The following is an 18109-nucleotide window of genomic DNA, read 5'->3' as shown; positions in this document are numbered from 1 at the left end:
TTCAACAGCCAGCAAGTCAAGGTACATCAGGTCTCTATGGCAGAGAATAGGTTACTCTAAGAATACAAATGTAAATATCAACATGGACAGCCCATTCTCTTGCAAGTTTAGCCTGCTCTTTTTAAACCAATAATTATGCCTCAATTTTACCACAATTAATAATATGACTGGCTGATGCTATTGTTCCTGATAAACTGTCATGAATTTATGGTAATGCAAAACAATTTAAATTCATTCTCTTTCTTTTTAATTTGACAAAGTTGCTTTAACTCTAGGTTCTCAGCGGTATAAGCTAGTTTGAAAGCTCTCCTTTACTGGTCAACATAATATGCCTGTAAATACAGTATGTAGACTATGCTTCGATCTCAGTTTGGCAGTGCTCCTTCAATTATTTTTTCTACTGAATAGAAGAGTAGGTAACGGTACAATTTTTACATTACAAATATACATTACAGAAATGAAAGCAACCTTCCCAGTAAGGAGTTAAATGGTGCTCTTGTCAGTGTTGACAATGGGGAAAATGGCAGCTCCCTCTCATAGAAAATCAAACAGACAAAGAAATGTTTTTTACACATGGGGATGATTTATGAACTCAGGTGTTAAACTGCACAAGTGTTGAACTTTAACAGAACACTTCCGGAAAGTTAATAAAAGCATATACCACAATGAATGCAAATTGAAAGAGAATTTGTGCCATTTAGCGTCAATGTTCAGAAATCAGACCCATAGTATAATGTGTGCTCCTATTATAGCATATAAATTGGATATATAAGTCTGCTTATAAGCAACACTGGAATAATCATAAGTGAAAATTCATTCTAAAACACCACATCATTAGTTCTGGTATACAACTGCAAGGTGTATATCAGACTAGAGCAGGGACATATGGAAGAGAATGGACTAAACCATTAACCACATGCAAAATTATAAACTTTGTATGAGCAAATAACATCAGCATGTAAATAATGAAGGGCAGCTAATAAAATAGACAATGCAGTGTTGATGTCTAATTATAAGAGATTCCAATTTAGACATTATACATGTTAAAGCCCTGGTCTTAGATTGTCGATTATTCTGAAAATGACTGTTCTTTGTAAAGAGAGCAAGGAAATAATAATTCAGTTTATTAGGGATGGTGACTTCTCAGGAAGCCACAGAACTTTCCATTACATAGAAAGAATTTGCCTCAATGGCACAGGATTCTCTACAGGGGCTTCAGGAAGGAGGAACAGGAACTCACAGGAGACAGCTAACCTAGGGCAGCAATGTGTTTAACAGGTGCAACAATTTTTGGGCAAAACTACAATTGGAAAATTGGCAGAGAAGAATATGGGCAAAGTTCAATGGGCTGTGCGCTATAAAGCAAAGAACACTGCCCTATGGCTCTATGAGCATTGGGATGCATTGCTATATTTAGCTAGGACAGAAGTATGTATATTTATGTATATGGATATTATAATACACAAATCTTACCAGGCTCAAGGATAATAAGCTGTGCTGCTGCCTGTACATTCCCCACCTCATTTTCGACTATACACTGATAGAATCCCTCATCTGAGCGCACTAGACCCAACACTTGCAGGTCATGGTCCTCCTGAAAATTAAAAAAAGATTATGTTAGGAAAAACGATGAACCTTCTCTTCCACAAACTTATTTCAAGGTTTGCCTTGTATGTTAAACATCCCCTTAAGCAACAAACTACAAGATTATGCTCTTACCACTATCTTGAAGTAGTCACTTGGAATCACCATATCTCCATTCTTGACCCATTTAACCGTGGGAGTAGGTTTCCCGGTCACCTCACACTTAAACACAATGTCCATGGACTCATGTGCATGAGTATTGGATGGCTTAACATGGAAAACAGGTGGCACTGTAGTAAAATAGAAAATAAACATTGTTTGAAAACAAATGAATTGTAAGATATGATTTTGTTTAAAAAAAACAACTGGTAAAGTCACAATATATTATTGTCAAAGTAACGTGTATTGCCTTGAGACCTAGAAGCCTTTAGCTAGATTAGCTACATGTACCAATAAAATCGTAAGAAACATTTTTTATGTTTGAGCAGACAGTCCTGGTCGATATTCTTCTACCATGCATATACTACCAATTTTTCAAATTGGACAGATTTTAACATTTTTGTCCAGCAGGCTTTGGGGAATGGTTATATAGGTGACACAATCTAGATTTTTTTGTTTGTACCTCCACATCTGCTAGATTTTCATGTGTGTGTTAGTGTTGCTCTGTCTGCCTAACAAACAAGCTTTCCCATGAACGCCTGTTATTCAAAGGTGCAGGTGTAATAATATTTAATTCAAAAAAGTGAATGAAATAACTAAAAAAGCAGGTTATGGAAAGAATGTAGTAAATATAATTAGTATAAAACAAAGTAAAATAGATACTTTGTTCTGCCAAATAATTTTCATCAATTTATTTTCATGAATTATTGATTTAAACTTATTAAAAATAACGTACATGATATTATTAAACATATATTTATGAATATTTGGATACATTTTTTCACTAGTGCATAAAGTCATTTTGAATGAAACAAAAATATGCAAAATAAGATTAAAGGGATACAGTAAAAAAAAAAAACCTCACCATTTAATAGTGCTGCTCCAGCAGAATTCTGCACTGAAATCCGTTTTTAAAAGAGCTAACAGATTTTTAAATATTTCATTTTTCAAATGTGGCATGGGGCTAGACATATTGTCAGTTTCCAAGGAGTCCTCAGGTCATGTGACTTGTGCTCTAATAAACTTCAGTTGTACTTGTACTGCAAGTTAGAATATCACCCCTTCCCTTTCTTCTCAGCAGAATTGTTCAATAGAACAATGGGCAGCTAACCAGATAGCAGCTATCTGAAACCTCTGCTGAAGGATCTGCTAGTGGTATGCATGAGAATAGCACCAAAGCAGGAAAACCCCTTTTTTTCCTGCTTGGGTGCTATTCTCATAAATAGTAGAGTGAATTATTTTCAATGTAAAGAGTGTAATTTAGTAATAAAAGTAAACCATAAAACTCATGACAGAATCCCTTTACAGCATCAGAAAAGTACAAATGGGCAACTAACAAGGTTGCACTTACATGGTAAAGATATTCATCATGGGAGACTTGGTATAAAGCATAATGGTTAAACAGCCAGCCGAAGTATTATAAACCTTAAATAGCAGTTATTACAGAAAAGATGAAAAACTATTTAGGCCAAAAGAAAAGAAGCTTTGGATGATTAATCACTGGCCAAGACACCAAGGATTATCCTAATGCAAATGTATCAGACAATAATGGAACATGAAATATAACAGGCAATTCAAGTTATTTGGGAAGTTTAAATGTAGCTTTTGGTAAATCACAATCACAGCTCAATGCTATTTGTTTTTATTAGAAGGAATATAAGTGCATATTAGGCACAGCAATTTCAACATGGCTGGTGACAATGCAATACCTCTTCCTGATTAGACATGTCAGGTTTCCAACTCCCCCTATGGGAATTTCATGCTTTCACATTATGTAGTGTTCCGACTGCAGATGTCGCAATTGGTTTGTGTAAGATGCAATTTACACTGAATTCTGTTCATACTGCAAAAGGCACCCCCATAATACCCTATAGGGTTGCATGCAAGTACATTGATCTATCGACTACTTAGCAATTAGAAGCATGCTATTTGACAATATATACTGCCTGGGATAGGTTTTCAGATGAAAAGCTCAAATCACATCGAACATCAATGGTATATTCATTGTATGGCAATCACAACAAGGTGCAATCTGAGGGTGTTGCCTAACTGCTACAGCTTCCCACACAAGGCCTTAACTTAAATATAAATATTAAACAAATCATACCAAAAAAAACCCAAACAAAAAGGACCTCTTCAAAACACCTGCTACCTGATGATAGTCTGTTCCACTGCCCTGAAAAGGACCAACAGGTTTCCTTCAACAGCCATTATTAAAAAGAAAAAAAACCCATAACTGTGTATTTTCTTTATTATTTTTTTTTTTTTTAGAAAAAATCGTCCGCTAAGGGAGACTTGGAACCTGCCACTGTTTCAGTGATTTTTTTTCCTTCTTGTAGCAGCAATCAAAACCACGCATGTACATTAGCCTTAGGGGATGAATGTTAAATTTGTAATGGAAATTGTATAATCACTTTAAATTGCTGAAACAGAGTCATGGTCTGATACAGAAAATCAGTAAGTTCAGTTAACAAGGCAGAAAATAATATACTATTGACGGGACTCATGAAAAAGCCCCAGAGGAAGAAGAAATGAAGTCATTGGTTGAAATACAAATCCTTGGCACAGAAACAGACAATTATTCCAAAGGTCAAGGATCAAAGTATGGCTGAGGCTTTATAGCACATAACACAACTGAATGGAATGGATTAAGCTGGCCTTATCTGAATGCACACAGGGTGCCCCTGTATTATCAGAGTACTTGATCTGGCCCATTTGTAGTAGCTGTGCGCATTGATGATAAAAACGCTGGTGCTGCAATGCTGGGACCAAATATTTTTAAACACACCTAGTGCCAGCGGAAAGATCTACCTTCCTGCAAAAAATGGATAACCCTGTAATCTCATCGACAGGTAACACTATCTCCACAGCACAACAGTGGGACACATCCTGGTGACGTTCTATAATAATGTCGCTCAGTGTGAAGTGGAAGGGAGTGAATTAAATGATTTTTAACTGATCATATCAGTTAGGAAGGATGTTACATGGGACATTAAAATATAATGCATTCCATAATTTTTCCAGCACCATAATGCTGCAAAATGTACACCAGCTAAGAGAGTGCGTATGTCCAATTTGCACACATTTTCGAAGAATTAAAGACCTCAGAAGGAGTAGTCCGACTAAATCAAAATGGAGAGAAAGACAACCCAGAAAAGATGTCAAAGGAACCTTTAAAGTACAAGTGTTTACACATAGTGATAGAACTCGTTAGAATATGACTAGTGCTCCACACAGTATAAAGACTATCATTACTTATTATAGTACAATTCTTTTACTCACTAGGTAAACAATTCATTAACCAAATAACTTAAAAAACAAGTGCACTGTGCAACAACAAATATTGCAATTTGACTTAATAAAAAGAAACATTGAAAGAAGGGTGGAGAAATCCCCAAAAGCGACTTTACAGTCTCAATTAATTTATAACTAGTCCCTGGGGATACCACCAAGTGGGAGAAGACAGGAAGCCCAGGACTGTGGTCTCTGTATAACCTTCCCCCTAATACTATATTGGAGAGACTAATTAACCTATAAACCTTAGAAACAAAAAAAAATAGATAAAATTCTTGGATTATAAAGAGAAGTCAATATATGGCCAGTTAAAATAGGCACAGACGCTTACCAATATCTTAGCCTTACCTCAGCATCTGGCAACACACAAATTCAATAACCCAAGATTTTTCTCTGTTTATTACTTTTTTCAGTCTGTAAGGTACCCAGGATTTGTGGTTATTATTTCTCAATACTTATTACGTGTTAACCTCCTGTAATAGCTGAACAATGAGACTGCTTTTAGTGCTTTAACCTATGTTGTTATCAAGTATAACACTGAAATTGCCAAACATCTCACTTTATTATGTCTGTATGACAAAAAATGTCATATTAATAACTAAGGAAGAAAATATTTCTCCACCACAACAGTCAGGGCCAAATTTGCATAGTGTGCGCCCCTAGGCCCACTGCCATTTGTCGCCCCTGCCCCCCTTTATTCGTGCAAATTTTCATCATCTGGACCTGAGCAATGACATTTTTAAATGTACCTGAATTTTCAAAGTTAACATTTAACATGTACAGGATAGAAAACTAGTAGGTTTTCACTAACAGGAACTCACCTCTGCAATGTTACAGGCAGTTTTACAGTATATGAGTTTTATTTTATATATAAAAGAATATACATAAACTAAACATCTTCTTTAGTTTGGGCAATTAAGCAGCTTTGCTTGCATATCATACCTTGTATGCTAAGCTCAGCATGAGCCTGAATTGTCTGGTTCCCATTGTCAGCTATGCATGTGTAAATTCCAGCATCTTCTTCCGTTACAGAGCTGATCTGCAGGTTGCCCCCTGCCACGAGCATAAACTTCTCTGAGCTTCAGAAAAATATATAAAGTTAGTAATACACAAAGCAGTACAGAGAGCCGTGCAATGGCAGTAATTATTTTAAAGAGAAACACAAGCTTGAGATAAAAAAAAGACTGATCATCAGTAAATGTAAATGTAAAAGTACCAGTAAAAGTGGCCATAGAAGTAGAAATCCGCTTGTTTGGCGATGTTGCCAAACAAGCGGATATCTCCCCGATATGCCCTGGGGCCCAATGATCGGATCAGAATGCATTAGATACGGGCGGTCGGATCGCAGGACCACATAAACGCACAGATGTGGCTGCGATCCGACGGGATTTTTTAACCTGCCTTGATCGAGATCTGACCAACATTCACCAGATATCGATCGGGAAGCACAGGCTAATAAATTGCCGACTCCTGTCTGTCAGCAGCTTTTATTGAGCAGGTTTCTTAGTCAGCAACTGTAACCTCCCAATTCTTAGAGCCTGATGCATGTACAACGGTTTCCACCATGTATCCGTTCACTCATAATTTTCAAATTTTGACAGCAGCAGCTTTTATTGGCCCGTGTATGGGGGGCCTTAATGTTCTGAAAGGTTGGTTGCAATGATTATCATCACTGTTAGACAATAAAGGTATTAACAGTTTATCACTCCTGCTATTATTTATCTCAAAAAGCATTTTAGTCTCTGCAGTTCAACATCACAACAGATTTTTCTTACTTAAAGGAATTGTTCAGTATAAAAATAAAAACTGGGTGAATAGATAGGCTGTGCAACATAAAATATATTTATAATATAGTTAGGCAAAAATGTAATCTATAAAGGCTGGAGTGACTGGATGTGTAACATAACAGCTATAACACTACTTCCTGCTTTTCAGCTCTCTTGGCTTCCACTAACTGGTTACCCTGGTTACCAAGCAGTAACCAATCAGTGACTTGAGGGGGGGGCACATTGGTCATTCCTGTTGCTTTTGAATCTGAGCTGAATGCTGAGGATCAATTGCAAACTCACTGAACAGAAATGTACCATGTGGCCCCCCTTCAAGTCGCTGACTAGCCCAGAGTTAGAGAGCTGAAAACCAGGAAGTAGTGTGCTGGCTATTATCTTACAAATCCAGTCACTCTAGACTTTATACATTACATTTTTGCCTAACTAACTATATTAGAAATGTGTTTTATTTTGCACAGCTTATCTATTTACCCAGTTTTTATTTTCACACTGAACTGTTCCTTTAAGGTGTTTTACATAGACAATAACCTGTAAATACAACAGCTAAGTATGTATTTGTGTTGGTTTAAAAATACAAGTTAAGTGGTAGTCAATGTGTCTGAAACTGCAGATTCTAGAATGGGGCCAATATTCAGATGAAGCACAAATATCAAAAAATTAAGCAAATAATCAGTTGAAATACACTGATCATTATCAAAAGGAACTGGTGTATGCATGTGTGAATACAATGCTATCAACAAGACTTACTTTTCATTAAGTATTTCTTTCTGGTTATGGCTCCAGCGCACACTGGGTATGGGATACCCAGATACCACACAAGTCAAAAGTGCAGTCTGCCCAGAGACTCTGGTAAATGGTAAAGGCTGGCGCAGAAACACCATGGGACGTTCCTCTCCTGTGTCTGAAGAAAACAAGTCATCAACAATCACAGACATATTGATTTTTAAAAGGCAACCCCACCAACATTGTTTGTAGAGGAGAATAGATAACTGCTGTGTTGGCCAACATACAGCACAGTAAAGGAAATGTTCTTGTGTATATGTATTTATGTATTTTAGTCTATTCATATAAGTGAACGATGCTTTACTGCCCCCTCTTCCAATTAATCCTCATCCATGTACTTAAGAAACCCAGTGGCTTGTGATGCCTATCTTCCAGAGAAGCATAGCATGCTTGCATAATGCAAATGTACAAAAGTTACAGTGATGGCACCCTATAATTACCTACCTTGAAGTACTTTGATCTCTGCCTCCTCACTGTATTTTATGGATGAGCCTCCACCTACTGCACAGCGGTATAGTCCAGCATCACTTTCATTGGTGTTGCTAATGACCAAGCTGCCATTTAATAGAACAGCTACTCTGCTGTCCAATTCCCGTGGAGCCTTGTTTTGTTCCCACTGCACAAAAGGCACCAGTTCAGGACTGACATCACAGTTCAATACAATGCTATCCCCAAGATATACAGAAGAGGACTCCGGTTGGCTTGTAAATCGAGGGAGGCCTGTGAGAACAGAGGAAAAAACAAGAGTTTTATACTGGTTATAACGACATCTGCATGAATCTTCAGTGATCAAAGTAAGCAATAGTAACAACATTATCAATAGAGTGCTACGCAATATGTTGGCGCTATATAAATACATGTTAATAATGTTTCAAATAAAAATTAGAGGTAAGTCAAATTTCAACTCAAATATATGATCTCAAAACCATAAATATGGTGCACTTCTATATTATATGGTATAACAAATTTGCATTAAGTAACTCTTAAAGGACATGTATGTATGTATGTATATTTTTTAGGGATGCACCGAATCCACTATTTTGGATTCGGAATCGTGAAAGATTCGGCCACATACCGAACAGAATCCGAACCGGTGGGAAGGGGAAAACATTTTTTACTTCCTTGTTTTGTGACAAAAAGTCACGCAATTTCCCTCCCCACCCCTAATTTGCATATGCAAATTAGGATTCGGTTCGGCTGGGCAGAAGGATTCGGCCGAATCCAAAACCTGCTGAAAAAGGCCGAATCTAGGCCGAATCTCGAACCGAATCCTGGATTCGGTGCATCCCTAATATTTTTATTTGTATAGCGCTCCTTGAGGGCTAAGCACTGTACAGCAAAACAATAAATAAGAAGTAACAAACATGGGGTAATTGAAATAAAAAGTAACAATAAGTGCATTATTAAAAAATACAATTCACGTAAATATAAATATATTATTATTATTATTATTAACATGTATTTATATAGCGCCAACATATTGCATAGCACTGTAATATAATTACAATATAGATTAAGTGCTCAGTGTTAAGCAGACAAAAGGCTGGAGTACCCTACCCTGTAGTGCTTACAGTCTAAATGGGAGGGTAACATACAGACACAATTCGGAGGGGTATTAAAGTGCTGCATGTATGTAACTTGCCTTTTCTGCAACAACAATAAAAAAAAACATTCATATTTCTGTTCAATTTTTCCTCTATTTATAACATAAGCATCAAGCACCATTTTTATTAGGTAGGCCAGTGGCACATAAAAACCAAAAGGCCAAAAAAAAAAAAACCATAGCTAAAAAATAGAAATTGACTATTTTAATACTCAGCATCCGAAAATGGGAATTAAATACCAAATGTATACATAAAAAATGATTTTGCCTTTTCAGGCAAGTGCGAAAACAAGAATGGACTTTCTTAAAGAGGTTTGGCACCTTTTTAAGTCAAGGATAAAATTAGAAAATCTACGGAGTTTAAAGGTTTTCTAGTGATACAGCAGCTAAAACATTTTCATGATTTCTTTTTATCCATAATAACCTTTAAACAATGCATCTTAAAAGAAGTGATATACCACTCCTTTTCACCCAAACGATTTTCAAGGGGAATTTTTTTTTTTCCTTAGAGAAGGAAACACAAAGCCTTTAAAGGTAATGACACAAAAGGAGATTTGCTAGGGGGTTCTGCACAGTGATTTATAGCTCGGAGAGGAGACAATACATTATGAACCTCCAACCTACCCCAAAGCTCCCCTCCCCGCGATCACACCTTATGCTGTGCAATGACAAGTCTTTACTGCTCCACAATGCAGGGCCATGATTGCCAATTTCACAAAGAGGGAAAGGCACCATCATGGAGTTTCACAGTCACTTTGAACTGCAATTGGGTGAGGGAGAGAGATTTATAGCATTTTGCCCCTCCCAACCAAACTATTTCTGTTAAGACAAAAGATTGATAAACGAAAACTGTTTGTCCAGGTTGCTAATTCACTGTTATTCTATGTTATAGAGCAAGAATTTCCTTCCAGATTAGTCCTAATACACTAAATTTGTCCATTGGCAGAATGAGCAGATCACAGCTACCTTTGAAATCCATGTTGATAGCCCTATTGTACAATATCCCAAAAGGCTGATCAGTCATTAATACCAAATCTGGACATGTATGGCTGGAGAATACAAAGAAAGCACCAGCAAATTTACAATACAGCACTGGCTACATCAAGTGCTGTAAATGAAAGCATATTTAAGAAATTACGGATAAATAATAAAGGCCATACTTAAATAAAAGATGATGTTGAGGCCTAGTATTGTTACTTGTTTTGCCCTTACCTTCTCTATCATAGTTAATGCATTTCAATGTTCTACTAAATTCCACAAAATGCATGATTATGGTGTACAGCTTTATATGTAATGCTTGAATTTAACAACCAAGTAACAGCTAAATTTACAGAAGCTAATAAAAAAAGTTGCTTAAAGCTAATTCTGCCCACAGACAAACTTTTCTTTAGCATTATGATGAAGTTAACCCTTAACTCACTAAACTAAAGACAATACTTTTGATATGACATGCTATGTGATAAATGCGATTGTAACAGCCAGAGATCTCTCCTAGCTACAGAATGATTCTGTATTCTGTGCTGGATTAATAAAACTTCCTTCTCTGAAAGTAAATCTTTGACAAAGGTGTGGCTGCAATTATTGGGGAAACCTATCATCGACCACCGACTCAACAATGGGGTAAAACAATTTGGAAAAAAATTATAATTCCATCTCTTTTCAATATTTCTTGAAGGTTTACAGTGAAATAGTAGGTCAACTGTAGTGTTGTTTCATTTAAATATTAATAAATTCACATCTGTTTTAGGGTCAGGGCACACAGGCAGATTCGGGGAGATTAGTCATTTCAAATGTAAATAGTCGGCGGGATGGCACTCGGCGTGATTCGTTTTCCGAAGTTGCCTGAAGTTACAAGATGAGGCAGCTTCGGACAACTTTGGAAAACGAATCGTGCAGAGTGCCATCCCGCCAGCGATTTACATTTTAGCCAGCGAAAAGGCAGGGGAGGCAGTTCGGGGAGATTAGCCGCCCCGAAGAAGATTAGATTTGTCGCTGGGCGACTAATCTCCCTGAATCTGCCTGTGTGCCCTGACCATTACAAGCATTTGACTTTGAACAAACAGGAGTGCAGTATACAAAGACAAATAGCCATGACAAGGTGCATGTGAACAAAATAAAAATAAACAGGCATGCATATGAAAAGTACCTTGACTACTATGCAGGAGAAATAAGGTACAGAACATAACTGAAAAGCAAACTTATATTAAGTAAGTCCTTGGAACCAAAATCTACAGTGCACAAGTTGCAGGTATATTACAGTGAAAAATTAAACATAGCATCTTAAAAAATGCTGGGGGAGTGTAATAACATAAAGGGAGAAGAAAAATATAGATGTAGTACATTAAGATTTTTTTTTTTTTTAAAAAACAGTTATTTCAGAGAACCCTTCTAAAGTGGGAATGTGTCACTTATGTTGTAACCCTTTGCAGATGTAGTACAGTCAGATGGAGATTTAAAAGAAGAAAAAAAAAAACGATAGTTAATTCGGAGAACCCTTCTAAAGTGTGAATGTATCACTTTTGTTGTAACCCTTGGCACCAAATAGGTCCTACAATAAAATCATTGACACTAACACATTCTGTGGGAGATCGATGGTGTGTTCATTAAAAGCCCTGTAGGCAATGTCCCCCTCTCCCTCCACCCCTTTCCTTTGCAATGAATTACTCAGCAGCTATGCCACATTCTTGCATCGATCCACCACTCTGCGGAAGGAACTGAACAGGACAAGAAGAGGAGAAAAGAAGAAGAGTAAGAAGCAAAATATTTAAGTGCAGGGGATTTCAATCCACCGTCTCCTCCTGTGGAAGGAAGAGTTCATGCGTGTTGCTGCATTGGTCTAGTGTACTCGGTTAAACTTTTATGAGCACCGATAATTCCTAATAGCTTGCCATACATGCAGTGGTTCATATTGTTTGTCCGTGTAATTACACATGTAGATCTATGCCCACTGCAGCCAACCTCACCAAGAGTGAGATCTAGCTGATCCAAACATCAGCCCTGGGGAAAACATCCAGATCATGCAAAGGCATAGGCCAGTGGGAGTCCTTGGCCAGACAGATCTCTGGGAACAACTAATCAATATGTGATTGATCTGCTGAATGATAATACTGTTTAGCCAGACAGAGCAAACGGACATCCAGTTTCTCTACTATGAATGTGTGCGGCTTTCCTAAAGAATTTCTCATAAACTGACCAAACCAGAACAGGGGTTCTGATACATTGTTTTATGTCTCCAGCTAAAATTAACCTGCTGCCTTCTATTAGGTCAGCTGCAGGCCTGCAGCACTAATCCAGCCTCACATATCTGTGTCCTATAGAAAACTGCTTTAGGCAGTTAGTTGTGCCAGACAATATGGCACTCAGGACCCAGTGCAGAATGTCCGCCATTGAACCTTAAGCAAGCTAGCACGGTTACTCAAAAAGCATCATTGTGTACTTTTGTGTGAGGGTTTAAAGGAATTGTTCAGTGTAAAAAATAAAAACTGGGTAAATAGATAGGCTGTGCAAAATAAAAAATGTTTCTAATATAGTTAGTAAGCCAAAAATGTAATTTATAAACGCTGGAGTGATTTGATGTATAACAAGTCAGTCAGGACACTACTTCCTGCTTTTCAGCTCTCTTGGTTTACACTGACTGGTTACCCTGGCTACCAGGCAGTAACCAATCAGAGACTTGAAGGGGGGCCACATGGGTCATATCTGTTGCTTTTGAATCTGAACTGAATGCTGAGGATCAATTACAAACTCACTGAACAGAGATCTACCATGTGGCCCCCCCTTCAAGTCGCTGACTAGCTCAGAGTTATAGAGCTGAAAAGCAGGAAGTTGGATTCTGGTTGTTTTATTAGACATCTGTTCACTCCAGCCTTTATTCATTACATTTTTGGCTAACTAACTTTATTAGAAACATTTTTTATTTTGCACAGCCTATCTATTTACACAGTTTTTATTTTCACACTGAACTGTTCCTTTAAAATGCAAAAAATTAAATGTTTGCTGCAGGCTAATGTATTCATGATTCAGAAGTCCATAAGCCGGACCTGGCCGATGCATTTATAGTAAATCGAAACAAAAAAAATTAACTAAACTAGCTAAATAGCTTTACTGAAAACTGCAGAATACATTGTTACCCAGCAAATTCTTATACAAAGTAGAAATAGAGGCTAAAGGTAAAAACAGTAGACACAGTTGCCTGCAAATATTAAGGCTAATGCCACAAGGGGTGGATATCGGCTTCCGTATATACAAACATTTGTATACAAATTAGGGAATTCCTTTTAGCCTTACTGAATTTCCTGGCCACAAGTATCCAAAAGCATTATAAATGAAGGCCACTGATGTCATGGTTGGCAAGATGCTATTTTTAGAGATACATTTGACCTTTTCTGTTGTGTAGTTTAAAAGAATGCAAAAATAAAAAGTCAATAATTTTTGTCTTCCACTGAATACCAAATCCTGCACAAAACATTTGGCTGAAAGCTAAACCAAAACTAAACCCGAATATGCATATTTAAATCTAAAAGAAATATTTGCTGTGTTCAGCTTTAAAGTTACTCTAATTATTGTTCCTCTAAACCGAACACAAATCCTGCAAAAATCCTGGAAACGGTGAATCCCTTGTAGTTTAGGACAGTGTGCTTTATGGATACAAAGCAAAACCTTAACGTGTTGATTTGGTTCCATGGACAATTTGTGAAGGAAGTTCAGCAACTTTTTTTCATCTTGATAATCTTGACTTGGCTTGAAATAGTTCTAATAGTAGAAACACTTCTACTGTGTTTTTAGCAGCTATTATTGCCAGCTAAGAGAACCGTCTTCATTTTACTGACCCATAGCAGTTGCGTAAAAAAGACCACAGTTGCTAAAAACATTAAACTAAGACACGAGGAGGGCTCCAAGTATGCATATAAAGCTTAAAATGTTAATCAGTCTTTCAGGACTTTGCACCAACTTAGTTAGTAACTAAACAAATGTTTGCAGAAGTCACATTTGCTGAAGAGTCTATGTTCCTGTTTGGTCACTTTATCCAATGAAATAGTAGTTTTACCCAGATGCCAGTCCTGCGAATTACTGTTTAATTTGTCCCCTATTGGTATGTTTTCCAATATATAAGAAAACACAACTTAAAACATCGATTATATAGAACTCATGGAAGCTGATTTACTTTCATGGTCGTGTATTTTCCCCCTTCGTCGCCAACTTGTTTAGTAAAAAACTCAAATTCTATAGTCGTGTTCTTGTTTTGCCATGAGAGAAAAGTCGCACACCAGTGAAAATCACATGTTACATCCATTTTCGATGACCGTTTTAGTAAACAGTTTCTGACTCTATAGAAACTCAAAAGCTTTTACTTGCTGAGTTTTTTTCTGTAATAAATTTAAACTATAAATCTGATGCATGAATCGTGGTGTAAGAATATTTCTGTAAAGAAGGGGGGGGGGAGAACCTAAAAGAAAAACAAAAAGCTGTCTAATGCTTGCCATTTGTTAATTTTTTAATTTGAGGGGCTGTCAAACAAGTGTATTTGGTGGTTCAGACTCCTTCAAATTTGAATGAATAAAAACAACATTGGTGACTGACCCAAGGCATATGACACCTAGATGGAAATATGCTAAGCACCAGTTGGATGCCAAATTAACCATAGGCCAATCCGTTTCATATCACAAGAACTGGACCATGTGCAGCCCCAGCTTTCACAGAGTATGAAAAGTATTTGAAAAATGTTATTGCTGAAAAATGGTGCTTAAAAGTGCTGTCTGCAAGTCAGTCTCTGAGTTTTTTATGATCTGTCAAATCCATTAAAAGTCAGAAAATATTAATTGTGTATGAAAATGTTGTTCATACACACAGAAATCAAAACAATGACTCTTTAGTTAGTGATTAATGGAAAACATACAATATGACAAGGGATGCCTCTGTTTTGCACAAACACTGTTTATTATTTGTGGCTGCAGATCTAAGGCAGTATTGCCTGTCATCATACATTAGAAAAAGTGCTTTCACTTTACTATTTATTAGTCACTTTTCCTGCATACTCTAAGAAGAATATCCACATAGATGTAAAATTGTGTGAAGCTCTGTAGGGCTTTTCTTGAAAGCAAAGGTCATGTACAGTATCAGAACGTAGGAAGATGAATGATGCTTTTTATTGGACCAAAATGTAGTTGTAATTACAGACTTTCAAGCCTTACAGAGTGCTCTTCGTACAAACAAACTGTACCCTAAGGATGAAAAGCTTGTGACGGAAACCATATTTGCTGCCATTAAAAAGGTGTTGTTTGCATTCCTTGTCTACACATTTACTTTGCAAATTCTAGAAGTAATTTTTTTAGTAAAACCTTCTATGGAGTTTTACCTGTAATGCTTGATGTCCCGTTGCAGTTTGTTACATGTCTGGTGCTAAGCTGCAAATGTAGAACCTGCTTCCTATAAGTGAAGCTGAGTGCTATTTTCTGAATGCAACATTTAAATTCATATCAACATGAACATAAATTAATAAAAATGAAATCAATTACTGGTAGATCCAATAGCTATATGGATTAAGAAGGTCATAGATAATCATAGAACCTCAGACCTCCTCCAGCGCCCAAAAAATATAATGATGCCTTATATTACAGTCTTATTTTAATATCCCTACCAATATTGCTCCTGTAAGTGAAGGAGCTAAAATTTATATCCATTAAATATTCCTGCTATTTATGTTCATTCCTGCAAAAAAAAAAAAAAAAACCCAGAGTGGAGAATATGTTAATTGTGAGAGATGTCATTCAAATTGGTCTAATAAAAACCTGAAACATCTGGACCTTTTTTGATCCTTTTTCGACACATAGAAGCTAGTGAATCTGATCCATAAGTTCACCATAGAAATGTCTTTATAACATGAAAACTAAAATGGGGAAATATTTTTGGGCAATGTTTTTAAAACAAATGTATAAAAAAGACTTTTTATACAATTATATAATTTACTATAACCCAAGAGTGATATGACATAATCAGCACAAAGGCATGTCCCTTAGTACTCATTTAAGAAGCACTTACATCCTGGGGTAATCTGTGTTTGCTCCTCTGGTCCGAGAAGCAGAGTGCAACATCAGGAGGTGCATCTAGCCCTGTCCAGTGGGCAGATTTAATTAGCTTATACACCATGATGGAACTACACATGGTGCAGATTTTATGACCATAGGCACTAACTTGTATAAGGGCAGCTACCAATAGTAACCGACCACCAGATCTTTTTGAAGTCGGTTACAAGTGTAAAATTAAAGCAGACCAGACTGGTTTCTGCTAGCAACTACACTTGTACAGTTTAGCATCTTGGTTCATAATTCAGTCCTAGTATTTCATCAGGATGGAAAGGCTTAACTCTGCCATAATGGCAAACAAGACTCAACTTTATACTTTTTGTCAAATGAAAATCATTATTCATGGTCGGCCATTGAATATGCTGGTTGTTTATGAGGTAACTGAAAAAGAAACCAAACAAACAAAACAGATCAACATACACAGAGCGCTTTTGCCCTTTCTCCCATGGCCACAAACATAATTCTCACCTGCAACAGAGAGTCGGGCAGTGCGGGTGACTATGCTTCCCAGGCTTTCTACAGTGGCCACACACTGGTAGACGCCTTCATCTGGCTTGTTGTGCTTTGAGTGCACGACGTTTGTTATAAGCAATGACCCATCTGGTAAGAGTTTGCGACGATCATCGGACACAAGATTCAAAAACGTCCCATCCTTTTTCCATTCAATCTTCGGCGTTGGATCTGCATAAGCAGAGCAGTTTAGTACTGCAGCAAAACCACGCAGAGTCACTGTGTCCACTGGCTCAGTCAGGAAATAAAAGGGTGTAAAGGTCCTGAATCCGGAGCCTATTAAAAACAAAAAAACAAAAACAACGATTTTAGTATTTTTTATAACTCAACTGCAGAATTTTGCCTTTGTGAATATATTACAATAACTTGCACAGTATTGGTTCTAGTATGACGCATGTGGAGTACCTACTAAGATTCGGTGACTTTTTAGAGAACAAAAAGGATATATAGAATTCCTTGTACTATACAGTGCACTCACTAAAGAATAGAAACTTTTGCAATAAATAAACAATAGGGATAAAAATGGGCTCAAGACAACTATTGCAACGTAGAAAGCCTTGAACTACAGTCTCCACTTTGGCAATTCCAGTACCATACACAACCTTTTTCCTAGACAATATGCACAATGGGTTGGTTAAAACCACTGCTGGCATTTTTAACATCTGCTAGGCAGCAGGAAAAAAGGATCTAGATAGCACTTTGCAAGAGATGCAAAAGAAGTCGAGGGAGGCTGGCAAGAAAGCACTGTGCCAGCTTACCTCTTCCCGTGGTGAAACACAGCTCACTCAGCGGTTCTTCCGTAACATGTCTCCATAAGGGCAGACAGAGCGTGTCCTATTCTGCCCCTCCTCTTCCTCAACACTTTCTTTAAACAGCTTGACAGCAGTTTGATGAATCCTGGAGAAGAGCCGTCACACTGCTACATGTCACATAATCAATTCTCCTTAAATAGGACAAGCAGCATCAAAGTCGCAAGATTTTAAAGTAGCATTAAAGGAAGCAACCATCTGGTAGGAAATGTAGCCAATTGATTTGTCCGTCGTACTATACTATTGCACCTGGCAAACACTCTATTTACGACTACACTACCTATTATAAATATGAATCTTTCACATTCACCTCCGCAGACATTCTGGTAATGTTGAAATAAAGTATAGGAAACCAGCTTTCCATTGAGAGAGGTTTACAGTTAAAATGAAGAACTGATGTCTTCAATAGCATATAAGGAATATTTTAGGGCAGTTTCTCAGGAATAGAAGCAGACTACAATCCACCAACTCCACCTGCACTAGAAGAATATGAATATA

General features: G+C 37.1%; 1 protein-coding gene across 10 annotated transcripts in view; it reads right to left on the bottom strand.

Annotated features, from left to right (window-relative positions):
- neo1.L (neogenin 1 L homeolog) overlaps positions 1-18109 on the bottom strand; it is a 90571-nt gene that overhangs the window by 18107 nt on the left and 54355 nt on the right. For all 10 annotated transcript variants that reach the window (XM_041586676.1, XM_018252891.2, XM_018252896.2 and 7 more), the window contains exons 2-7: positions 16761-17078; positions 8052-8327; positions 7572-7725; positions 5980-6116; positions 1720-1874; positions 1474-1594 (exon numbers count right to left, since the gene is read on the bottom strand). In XM_041586676.1, coding sequence (XP_041442610.1) covers positions 1474-1594; positions 1720-1874; positions 5980-6116; positions 7572-7725; positions 8052-8327; positions 16761-17078 — 1161 coding nt within the window. The remainder of the gene's footprint in view (positions 1-1473; positions 1595-1719; positions 1875-5979; positions 6117-7571; positions 7726-8051; positions 8328-16760; positions 17079-18109) is intronic.

Source organism: Xenopus laevis, chromosome 3L (assembly GCF_017654675.1).
Source record: "Xenopus laevis strain J_2021 chromosome 3L, Xenopus_laevis_v10.1, whole genome shotgun sequence".
NCBI classification, from domain to species: Eukaryota; Metazoa; Chordata; class Amphibia; order Anura; family Pipidae; genus Xenopus; species Xenopus laevis.
This window is presented reverse-complemented; position numbering and strand designations above follow the sequence as displayed.